General features: G+C 34.3%; 1 protein-coding gene across 4 annotated transcripts in view; it reads right to left on the reverse strand.

Moving 5' to 3' along the window:
• Positions 1 to 13017, reverse strand: part of LOC150106691 (putative phosphorylase b kinase regulatory subunit alpha) — a 745167-nt gene that overhangs the window by 163479 nt on the left and 568671 nt on the right. For all 4 annotated transcript variants that reach the window (XM_090393281.1, XM_090393285.1, XM_090393284.1 and 1 more), the window contains exons 24-25: positions 8387 to 8463; positions 6015 to 6093 (exon numbers count right to left, since the gene is read on the reverse strand). In XM_090393281.1, the coding sequence (XP_090249407.1) occupies positions 6015 to 6093; positions 8387 to 8463 (156 nt within the window). The remainder of the gene's footprint in view (positions 1 to 6014; positions 6094 to 8386; positions 8464 to 13017) is intronic.

The raw sequence follows: 13017 nt of genomic DNA on the forward strand, positions 1-13017 counted from the left end.
TGCCATTTTAAATTTGAGTGCTAATTTAAATATAGTGATGATGTGCTACTACAATGTCATAACTTGAATAGAATGATTGTGTTTCCTTATCAAAATTTTGGAAAGTCTTTTATTAATTGTACATAATTTTTTTTAAATTATTTATTTTAATAACCTTATAACACTCTAGCACATATTTCTTTTGAAATCCAGTGTTATTATTCTAGTTTTTCAAATTTCTCAGTTATGTTGAAAATGATACATAAGATTAACTGAAAATTCGAATCTTCCCTTCTTTGAAAAGAACATAATGGTCATGAGGTCAACCACGCAGGCACTGACCAGTGCGACTAGGCAAGTGACATTAATGATGTAGACTTCAAAATGGTTCAATGCCATTAGTGTGATATGCATGCATGGTGAAATGTGTGTGTGTGTGTGTGTGTCTGGAGAGACTGAACAGGAGATGAGTATGGATTTGGAGGAAGTGTGATATTTTGTTAGACTACAAGTTGACGAATGAGGAAGTAAAAGAACATAATTATGTAGAAGTGAGAGTGAGTGATAAAGGAAAAAAAGGAAGTATAAATGAAGAAATGGAAGTAAGATGCAGCAGAATGAGAGGGTAGTGAGACTAACAGAGTGAGAGAGAGAGTCAAATTGTCAGAATGTAAGATATGATGACAGTTATTCAAAATGCAAAATGTAATGAGGAATATGCAAAGTGATATTAGATGTTTAGTGGAAACAAATGAAAGTGTGCAAAAGAATAGAATGAAAGAAAAAAGGGTAAAAAGAGGTGACAAGTGATTTGAGAAAAGCAGTCTATGGGATTCCATTGCATAGAGGATTGGTTATTGAGAAAGTCCATAAATTCTGCTATCCAGGAGGGAGAATGAGCAAGAGAATTAGTGGTTGGCTGTGGAGGCAAATGATTTAAGTGAACATAAGGAGAATGTAAGGGTGAATATGAGAAGGCTATTGAGGAGAGTGGAAGATAACAGTATAGTGGGAAAGGTTGTCACTGTGTTGCCAAGGTATGAAAATGATGAGTTGAGATGAACAGCAGAATCATGAAATGGTATGCTAGTGAAGCTGTGTGAAGAGAAGTGAGTAGAGTTTGTGGATGTATGGCATGTATTTGAGGGAAGAATGGAATTATACAGACATGATGATGCAAGCAAGAAATCAGAAGTAAGTGATGAAGTGAAAGATCAGGAGAGTGGTGTTGAAGAGAAAGAAGTGATTGGCAGTGGAAACAGTAGTCATGTGAGAGATGAAGAGAGAACAGGAATGCAAGAGAAATGGCAAAATAGGAAAGCCCGGGTGGACATGGAGATATGGCATAAGGAGATTGGATGTTGGAAGTAGTAGTGAACATATGTATGGAATGATCAGCATAGAAATGGAATAAACTGGAATGTAGGTGGAGAAGTTGAGACTGAGTGGATATATGTAAAGTTGCGATAAAGGTGAATATATCAGGAGAGTGGTATTGAAGGGGAAGAAGTATTTGGTAATAGAAACAGTAGTAGTGTGAGAGATGAAGAGAGAAGAGGAATTTAAGAGGAACAGCGAAATGGGGGAGCTTGAATGGACAGGGAGACATGGCAAAGGGAGATTGGATGTTGGAAGTAGTAGTAGTAGTGAATGTATGTATTGGAATGATCAGATAGAAATGGAATAGATTGGGATGTGGGTGGAGAAGTTGAGACTGAGCAGATATATGTGAAGTAGTGATAAAGGTGATTGGGCAACGGCAGGTGTGGTGGGGAAATTGCAACCAACAAGTGGCTTGGGTAGGACTAACTACAGATCTAAAAATGAACTGCTCTGTATATTTACAAATGCTAGAAATAAGATAGATGAACTTGTTTCACTGATTGAGTTTATTTGCTCCAAAATCATTGGAATAGGTGAAACATGGTTGAATGAAGATAATATCCTAACAGGAATAGAAGTGGAACAGTACATTGATTTTCACAAGGCTAGAAAAGACAAGAAGGGTGGGATTGTGATGCTGATGCAAATAATAGCAGTGAATTAATGTCTACGTAAGGTAGACATGAAAGAAGGAAATAGTGGCAGTGGTTATGAGGCAGTGTGATGTGAGGTGGAGGTTGACAGGAAGACATTTAGTTGGATGTTGCTCTAGGCCAGAGAATATGGAGGGTGATGATGAAAAAATGTCAACTTGGATTAGTTGTTTATACAACACTGATTACTATGGGTGATTTTCATTATGATGATATAGATTGGAATGAAGAGATAGCACCTGGAAATAAGCAAAATAAATTTTTTGAGTTCTTGAGAGAAAACTATCTCAGGTAGAATATAAAGGAGGACATGCAAGGATTGAGAGTTTTAGATCTAATCATTTATTTCATCAGAGGATGTAACTGTGAGTGGGATTTCATACTTTTCCCCAGTTGGTGAGAGTGATCATAAAGTTATTTATTTTTATTTATTGTATGATGGTAAAATACAGCGAGAAACATAATGCACAAATGTAACAGATGTATGACAATTAAGTCACATAAAAGAAAGATTTGCAAAACAATTTTCAATTTTTCAAGCCAGTTCATAGCTTCCATTGTAACCTTATGAATATCTTGTACAGTGTTCTCAAAAGCATATATATCGGACAGTCCAGTAAAATGTGGTCAATAGTGCTTAAACATCAAATAATCAAGATGTGATCACCTGGGTTGTGGTTAGTCATATGCAGACTTCTGTAGGGAAAGGATATATGAGGAAGTACAAGGTTAGTGATTATAACAAGACGATAGATAGGTAAGGAAATAGCTTCTTGGGAACTGACAAGGAAATACATAACAATATCAATGTGTGAATGTTAAAGGCTGAATAAGGTAGGTGTAAAATGGATGAATGAGGGGCTTAAGCATGAAATGCTTAATTCGGTTAATACAAAGAATATTTTAATTTGGAGGAAAACTGTAGATAGGAGATTAATAATAATGCAAACAATAATCATGTAGTGCTGTCATAGTAGCCTGAACTCCCCTTGAGAGTACATATCAGGAAATTGATAATGATGAATAGAATTTGTTATACAAAATGGCAATGTCTACTTATATGCAGGTCTGAACTCATTTTAAGGTTGAATGGAATACATAAAGCACGTATAAATAATCAAACAACACATTTAATCACTCCTATATTTCATCTTAGTAAATGAGACATCAGAAAACAATACTAAAATTGCAAAAACACAAATTTGCACAAAGCAATAAGTGGAAAAGATTAGATTGAAAGCATTAAGTCTTATGCAGGGTGCTCTCTATTGGTGCTGTTGGCTAGCCTTAGCTGTGTTGGGTGGGCCTATGAATTAGTTTCCTAAATCTTGGGAAGTTTAATACAACCAAATGTATTAAGATTAGGTTGATTTTTTAAATCTGCTGCTGATTCTAAAAAAAGTCTTTCAGATTTGTATTTGTTGTGGTGAACATAGTAGCTTTTTTCCATTTGATTCTGTGCAAGGTATCCAAGGCATGGTCAGCAAGTCCTGACTGACCATACTTATGACAACAGATATGTTTTTTTATGTTCTTCTAGGCAGATGTTGGCTGATCTCCTAGTCTGACCATAATATGATGAGTTGCAGGAACATGGAACTCTGTAAACACCTGGAACAGAGAGAGGAGATAGAAAATCCTTGGGAGAACAGATGAGGCCAGCTTTGGATAAGGTTTGAATGCAGTACAGAGATTGTACTTTTTTGTACTTTTTTTTTTTAGAGTTCTGGCTATTTTTTTCTGAGGTGCCCCAGATATAATGAACAATGACAGCATTACTACAGTCAGCATGTTGAGAGGGATGTAAGAAGATGGGAGGACAAATTGATTTGTTGATCTTTTTGGCATTGTAGCCATTGGACAGGAAAGTCTGGTGAATAAAGAAGAGTTCAGTTGTAAGTTCAGCCTTAGCAAAACAGAGATTAGAGGCTCCATTAACAAGGGTTTTGATAACACCATATTGTTGATGGGGGATGATGGGAAAGTTTGTGTATGTATTTACCTGTGTGGGTGGGTTTTCTGTAAACTAAGAAAGAAAGGGTGCCAACAGGAAGACTAGAGTATCTAGAAAAGACAGGCTACTGTCATTGTCTTTTTCCATAGAACTGAATTCTGGGGGTGCTCTGATGAGATGGAGGAACAAGGAATGTCTAAGCCATGTGGCCAAATAGAGAACATATCATCAATGTATCTTGGCTAGATAGAAGGTTTGAGAATAGCAGTATCAAGAGAACGTTTTTCAAAATGCTCCATACAATAATAATTGGCTGGAGGGGAAAAGCAGGGAGAGCCCATGGCTGTACTCTCAATCTATTGATAAACAGTATCTTTCCAAGTGAAGTAGTCAGAGCGAATGGCAAAATTAAAAAGTTTAATGATATTGTGCAGTGGGGACATTTTTTAGTAAATTTAAAATTTTAGAAAGGGGGATATTGGTAAAGAGAGGTAACAAAGTTTATCATGGTATCATTATTATCTAAAACTAAATTTTGGATTAATGTTTCAAAAAGAGTGGAATTTTTAATATAAGATGAAGAATGACCTGTAAGTGGGGTTAAGGATTTAGCTAACTGTTTGGCTAACTTAAAAAAGGGGGATTCATTAGCATCCACAATGGGATGGGGGAGGGGAAATAGTTTGAGTTTTTTTTTTAATTATTTTTTTTTTTAACTATTTCAGGAAGCCAACATGTGACATTTTAAAGAAGCCTTTTTAATATTTTCTTTTGAGAACTAGTGGGATCATAATCCTGTGGTTTATAAGTAGTCCATTACTTATAAACTTTAGATGAAATTATAATCTGATGACAAATAGAAGAGCAGACATCTATGGGATACATAGAATGAAAACCAGTTAGGATGAGATTTATCAAAAGTTTGGTAGAATGGTAAGAATTAACTGGTATACTGATAAAAAGAAAGACAATTTGTGCCATTATCATTACTTACTTGCTGCAAATACTTCAACACTGAGTGGTTGGAAAATTGGAAAAGGAAAGGAGTTTGAGTTTTGGGTACGTGAAAGGAAAACCAGTTAGGAATGGGATCAAAAGTTTGGGAGAATGATAAGAATTAAATGGTATTCTGAAAGAAAAAAAAAACAGATAATTTGTGCTATTATCATTACTTACTGCAAATACTTCAACAAATTTTCAAGACTGATCAGCAGAATTGGAAAAGGAAAGGAGTTTGAATTTTGGGATATGAAGTATTTCAGTATTTGGATATCTGTAATATATAAAATCAAGTTTCAGAAAAAATAAATAATTAAAGAATTTGGAAAGTGATTATAATTTCAGCAATGATCAAGAATGAATGAATGAATGAATAGAATAAGGTAAGGAAATTTTTAGCCCGAGCTGATCAAAAGGAAGGAATTCCATGTTTACTATTCTCAGACATTAGATGTCAGATCTGAAGAATGCACAAGTGCAACCCTTGTAATGGAAGGAATCATGAAAAATGTGGTTTGGATATTTGATGAGGACAGCAGTTATTGAGGCTAGTTTAGATGTATGGATGTTGTGGTGCACTTCAGTTCCTATTCTGTCAAGAAAAGAATGCATAAAAGAACTGGGTACAAGGAAGAATTACAATATTTTGTTTTACATATAGCAAATAATGAATCTAAATGTCATATATTTAAATAAATCAATAAAAAAACTAAATATAATTATCACAATCATTTTTAAAAATTTTTTATTATTATCCGAGACCTCCAGGGAGTCAAGGACTCATCGAGGGAGGCTGTAAATTACCCAACCCAGCTATCATACCTTCCCTTAAATTCATTTACGCTAGATGCACTCACTACCCCTAAGAGCAAATTATTCCATTCACTGCTCTCTAGGAGTCACATGTTCATAACAAAGATTAAATTGAAATTTTTATTAAAATGCAATTTTCTGTTAATAGTTATCTCATAAACTCCTCTATCATAAAGGATATTAAACTTCCTCAAAACAGAAATAAAATTAACAATTATCAATGAAAGTCTTACTTGTGTAAGCATAGCTGTACTCTGGTCACCTCCATGAGCCTTATGAATAATTGAGCGCAATTCTTTCGATGGTAAAGGTCTAAAATAATAATGAAACTATTAAAGCTTATTAAATTTATTAGTAACTTTCTTATGGTGGTAGGGAGGTGACAGATGAAAAAGAAATAGTCAAGTTTCTGACTGATCACCTCCGAATTTAATTTTGGAAGGAATTCTAAAAAGAATTACTATGTATAGATATGAAGTTTTTTTTTTTCTATAACAGCAATTCTTAAAGAATGATACATGGCAGTGGACAAAAAACTGTTAGTATTAATCATTGGCATGAATGAAATTATTTTTTATTTATTTATTTATTTATTTTTTTCACAATTAGGTATACTGATTATATTATATAGTATATTAGGTGGGCTAAGATTTTATTTTATTTATTTATTTTTACATTTCATTATTTTTTTTTATATATATAATCTGGAAATATCACAAACATCAATGCTATCTATCTTTATTCAATCAGTCAGTAAAGAATTTTAACAGGCAGAGTTCTGTGCCATCCCAAGTTTTTATTTATATTTAAAATATAGAATTTACACGTCAATTGTTATGTGTTTTGAAAGAGTGATGTAGTGCATTTAAATGAAATTAACTTCAAATCACTATAGACTTATAAGTGCACATTATTGTTGCAATGTCTTGGAGCCACCTTCATGTAATGAAACTATCTTATCTTCTTTTAAGTCCATTGAAACTTTACCAGAATTGAGACTCAGATTGAACAAATTCATCCGAGGCAATGCCAGTTCTCTTGCACATTCATGGTACATGGGCTGACATGCCCTCCAGTCCCACTGCTATCACATTGATATTTTTCAATATCCTGAGTATTTCCTGACATGAGTCTCGCACATCAGCAACTGCAACATCTCCTCCTGGATGACACACCTTGGCAAAGTGATCAGTCAGAAACTCGACTATTTCTTTTGCATCTGTCACCTCCCTACCATCAGCATTGATTAAAGTCATTCTTTCAGTGTCATTTTTTCGCTTACTTACTACGTAACAAAAAACTCTTTTGGATTTACTTAGGCCTGCTTAGCTAATTTTCTGTAATAATATGATTTGACCTTCCTTACCATACTAGTCACCCTTTGTTTTTGCATTTTGCACTGCTCATGAGTATGCTGATCACCTTTCTCTTTACATCCCTTCCAGAATGTTTTCTCCCCCCCCCCCCTCCTTATCTAACAGGAAACATAGGAAACATAGGATCACATTAGGAAACATAGTTGCATTATACCTGATATTAGAATCAGAGATAGAAAACTTAGCTCTTTGATTTAAGTACATGATATTGTACTCTTAAACACATCCAGTGCAAGTATCCAGAGAGTTCTCTAACTAAATTGCATAATAACAGCTGTAACAAATATGGCATGAAAATCAGCAATAAAAAGAATAAAACTATGAAAATATGCAGGAACATAAATACCTCAGAGGTACTCTCAATGCAGATCCTATAGTACAAATAAAATAGTTCAGCTATTTAGGCACAGTTTTTAGTGAAGATGGAAAATTAAATTTGGAAATAAATAACAGAATATGCAAAGATGGTATGGTGGGAGGCTAGCTGTATAAATTATGGAATAAGAATGAAATTAGCCAAAAATATCAAACTAATAGTATACAGAACAGTGTTCAAACTAGTTGTAAGTTATCAATCTGAGAGATGAGTAAGAAATAAAGCACTTGATGAAAGACCAGAGACCACAGATAAGAGAGTTCTCAGAAAAATTAGAGGCCTGAACAGATATCATCAATGGCAGAATCATATTAAAAATGAAGATATTAGAAAAGAACTTTACATTATTAGCATTCAAGAATGTGTAAGCATAGCTAATCTAAGCCACGTGGAAAAGTTAGCAAAACAGATGCTTGATATCAAGATGGCAGGAAAGAAATCCAGAGGAAGACCAAGTGGATTGATTCAATCAGAAGTGCCTTACAAGCATAAAATGCTAGATATAACAATATTGGAGTACTGACGGGTAACAGTATAATTTGGAGGGGGAAAAATATTCATAGGAGATTAATAATAATGTAAACTTAATCATGCAGTACTGTTATAGTATTCTGAACACCCAATGAGGGTATATCAGGTAACTGATGGTGATATTGTGATAAACAGTTACTTTCATATTTTAGCAATTCAAATACAATTATAAAATGAAATTCTGTTAAGTATTTAATTGCTGTTCCTATATTATGGTAAATCCTTTTTTGTTTTTTTGTAACAGTTTATTAGGTCAAAAATATCCTAAATCAGAACATGTAACTTTTTATATCATCAGCATAAGAGAATAAATAGCAATTACCTTGTAATAGTATGTTCAAAGAGTTGAGGTACTCCAACTGTGACTTGCTTTTGATGTACCAAAAGATCAGTTACAGCCTACATAAATGCACATATGAAAAAAAAAAAAAAGAAAAAAAAGAAGAAGCAAATGTATGTTTAATTTTGATGTTAAAAAAAGCTATAGTAATAGCAATCATATAAACTGTTATAAAAAGATGTATTCAAGATTTTATTTAAAGAACATCAGTCAAACCCACACACCTACAGATAAAACAGTAAAACTGTTAACTGCAAGAAGGAACTCACATGGTCGATTAATGAAGTAAAACAGCAAGGAGGGGATTGAAAACACTGTTCACTTCTTCCAATATTTCATTTCAGTTACATCTTCAGGAGGTCCAATATAAACATAACACATGCACACACACACACACACATAGAGAGAGAGAGAGAGAGAGCAAAAAAAAAACAGTGAACCGCATGCACACAAGAACTAAAGTCCTAACTAAGTGGAGCACCTTCTTTTTTGGGTGCCTGATGGAGGCCTCATTGTAATCTGGTATATTGGTGGATTAATGTTTCACACATTTGGAAAGTTTTATGTACTTATTTATTCAGATTAGGCTATTTTTTGAGGGCAGCTGCAGAATCTAAAAAATAAACTTTCTGCAATGAAGCATGGTGGTTTTTTCCAAACTGATTAAGTGTGCAGTATCTAAAACATGGTAAGTCAGTCCTGATTTACAGGTGTATTTTTTATGTTCTTCTAACAGATGGTGGCTGAGCTTCCTGTCTTTCCACAGTAGGCCAAATTGCAGGAACAGGGAATTCTATACACTTCAAGGACTGAAAGAGGAGGGAGATGGTCCTTGAGAGGCTTGAAGGTTGTACTTTTTAAACATCATGGCTATTTTTTAATGTGTAAGAATTAGCCATTTTTATAATTTTTTACTATTATTAAAAAGTATTAAAGTACTAAAACAGGACATTACTAACATCCTTCTGAAGAGAATAGCATGGACTGGGAGGAGGAGGAGAAGAAGAAGAGAGAAGTCTCACTGACTATGTTATACTTGATAGATCTGTTTTCCCACTGTAAAATCTTGTATGAAGAAAAATTAGTACAAAATTTTTCCATACCGATTTTACTTGGAAATAACAAATTATACAAAATACTTGTAATTGAATTAATGTTTACCTCAAATTTTTTTGCTGCATAAAATCTGTTAAAATATTAGAGTAAGTTGTTAAAATATTTAAGAACCACTGAAATTGTACAAACAAAGAAATAGCTCAGACAGGATTAGACATCTTGACTTGAGGCTAGCAAAAATTGTGAAGGTCAATGGGGTGCAGGGTTTTCCTGCCAAAACTTGGCGACAGCGGGGTGGCAGAGAAAACCCCTCCAAGAATATCCAGGCGGTTTAATCTGAGGAAGTTCCAAGGTTGAGAGAATAGGATAAAAGGGAGAAATCGAGGGGCCAAACTGCTCTATTCCTGGCTCTTGTTTCCAGCCCCGCTTCGAAGAGAATCCTGTGTCCAGCTGTTCCAAGGATGGGGAGTCACGTCCCGCCAGCAAAAGTCCAAAGATGATAGGAGGTTTGTAACAGCTGTGACAGTCTATTCCAGAAGCCCCACCACGAAGTTTCTTGATGATCTCCGAGTATGCTGTATCATCGTTGCCGTGAACTAGTGCCCAAATGTGGTTTTTACCGAAGGAAGAGGGCATGATCATGATCTCTAAGATCTAGTGTACTGAACTAGCTGACAAGGTTGCAAGTAAGAATTTTGTAGAACTTACCTAGATCGTGAAAATTAAGGCTAAGAATGCCGATCACATTTTTTTTGTGAAGTCGGAAAGTCACACTTCTAATTAATGGTGAACTAATTGTTTACAGAGTTCAGAGAAATTTGTTAATGTTATGCAATGAAGGTGAAATTGATTGTAAAGTTTAGTTATGCTTAATTCTGTTTTAGTCTGAGTTAAGTTACGTATGAGTGTATATATGTCTAATCAAGTGTCTGATTAGATATTAAATGGATAAGACTCCTATATTGTTATATAGCCAGTAAGTGAAACTCAAGATCGATAACTACGATCTATGAGTTTCAATGCCAAAAAACTATCGGCGAAGGCAATTTGAAGCAAAGGTGGAGCAAGATCCCTCACTATTCTTGATATTCTCTCATAATGTAAAACACAGCTCCTAGGAGATGTAATACTGTCATTACATTATGAGGGGAGTTCACTACCCAGACTGGTTTCAACCTTTTTTGAGGTCTCATCAGTGAGTAGGTAGACCTGGAAAATATCAAAGCTTAGTTAAAAGAACTTACATACCTTCACTATAAAAACTAGCCTTTTGGCTTTTTATTTTAATTACAAAATACAAGCACACCTTTATGGCATTCGCATAGTGAAGGTATGTAAGTTCTTTTCACTAAGCTTTGATATCTTCCAGGTCTACCTACTCACTGATGAGACCTCAAAAAAAGGTTGAAACCGGTCTGGGTAGTGACCTCCCCTCATAATGTAATGACAGTATTACATCTCCTAGGAGCTGTGTTTTACATTATGAGAGAATATCAAGAATAGTGAGGGATCTTGCTCCACCTTTGCTTCGAATTGCCTTCGCCGATAGTTTTTCGGCATTGAAACTCATAGATCGTAGTTATCGATCTTGAGTTTCACTTACTGGCTATATAACAATATAGGATTCTTATCCATTTAATATCTATTCAACTGCCAGAAAACTAGCCTTTTGGCTTTTTATTTTAATTACAAGTGTCTGATTGTTATGAGCATGTATATTGTTTTTCTATCAAAGGGCTTAAGCAAGAATTGCTAATCTAATCGAGCAGAGAACCAGACATGTGTTTTACTTTGTTTCCATTGTCATTTAGCAGTTAATTAGAGATAGATATTTTGATATATGTAGTATTAATCTTTGTAATTACCTTGATTCAGAATGAATAAACAGTTTTGTTTGTTAATAGCTTGCCTGATTCTGCCTTACCAATTCACTATCTCATAAAATATAGAACCTATGTGTCCTGAAGAAAGAATAGCCACGACTGACTGATTTAAGTTTAAACATTTCTTGAATTAGAATTAAATTTTAGAGATATTTCCTTGTTGAGCTGGACATTTCTCTTGCATGTATGGGAAAGACATACAATTCCTCTACGTGATCTTTAATGGCGCAGTCGAAAAAACAAATAAATTTTTAAATCAGTGCAAGAGAAAGTCAGCAAGATAGACAAAGGAACTGGTTCCAGCCCAAAGCACTTCCTAAGTCTAGACTATGTACATGTGAAAATTAGCATACCTGTGACCTTGAGAAAGGAGGGGGGGGGAAGTAAATTATAGCCAGAGAGGATTAACAGTGATTGAATTAGCTCAAGCAACGACTACAAACTCGGTATTACGACTGATAAGGAAAGGAATATAAAGGTGCAGTTCGAAGGTTTGATGATAAGTAAAAATGAAAATAAATAATATTATCAGAAATAGAAACCAAAATCAACACTCAACATTTCGATCTTTATATCACGATCATCTTCTGGAGCATAATACACTATAGACAGAGAAACAAGCTGCACTAAAATCTACATCGTTTGCTAAAGTTACTGACCAACCGTTACTACAATTATTGGCCTGACCTCTGGTGAAAAAAAAAAAAAAAAAACCTTGGCTACATCAACACTACAGTCGTATTATTATTCTCTATGGGTTGCAAAATTACATTGGGCTGGAGAGCAACATGTTTATATACATATAATTAAAAGAAACACATGTATTAACCACAGTGAAAATTATTTAATTGTAATTTCATCCTAAGTATCTTAGGACATCATCAATACAGTAGTTAAAACAATAATAGGAATAACATACAGTTAAGGCGCATGATTACAATAGAATCTCATTAAGCGTGCATAACTTGTTACAAAAAAAAAAACCTATTAATAATTATTTTACAAAATTTTGTATAAAATAATTATTATTAGTTTTTTTACTTATTTTACTTCTGTAACACGTTATGCATGTTTAATGAGATTCTATTTTAATCATGCGCCCTAACTGTATGTTATTCCTATTATTGTTTAAACTACTGTACTGATGATGTCCTAAGATACTTAGGATGAAATATTTAAAATTAAATAATTTTTCACTGTGGTTAATACGTCGTCATCATCATCAAATTCCTGACATGTACCCTCAAGGGGTGTACAGGATATGATGGTACTACATGAAAAATTTACATCATTACTAACTTCCTATCTACAATTTTCCTCCAAATCTGTTGGTTACTTGTCAAAACTCTAATATTATCATTATCAGATCTTACATTTCTATCGTCTAAGGCACATTGTACCATATCAATCCACCTATATCTTGGTCTTCCTCTGGGTCGTTTTCCTGCCAACCTAGCAGAAAGCACTTCTTTCGCTAATCTTTCCTCGCCCATTCTGTTTAAGTGACCATACCACCTGAGATTAGCTCTGCTAATGCATTCCTGGATGCCGACAATGTCAAGGTCTTTCCTAATATCCTCGTTTTTAATATGATATTACCATTAATGCCATCTGTTCATGCCTCTAATCTTTCTCAGGACTCGCACATCTGTGGTCTCTAGTCATTGATCAAGT

The sequence above is a fragment of the Typopeltis vanoorti genome, chromosome 5, assembly GCF_054136105.1.
Source record: "Typopeltis vanoorti isolate ZY-2024b chromosome 5, IOZ_Tvanoo_1.0, whole genome shotgun sequence".
Classification (NCBI taxonomy): Eukaryota; Metazoa; Arthropoda; class Arachnida; order Uropygi; family Thelyphonidae; genus Typopeltis; species Typopeltis vanoorti.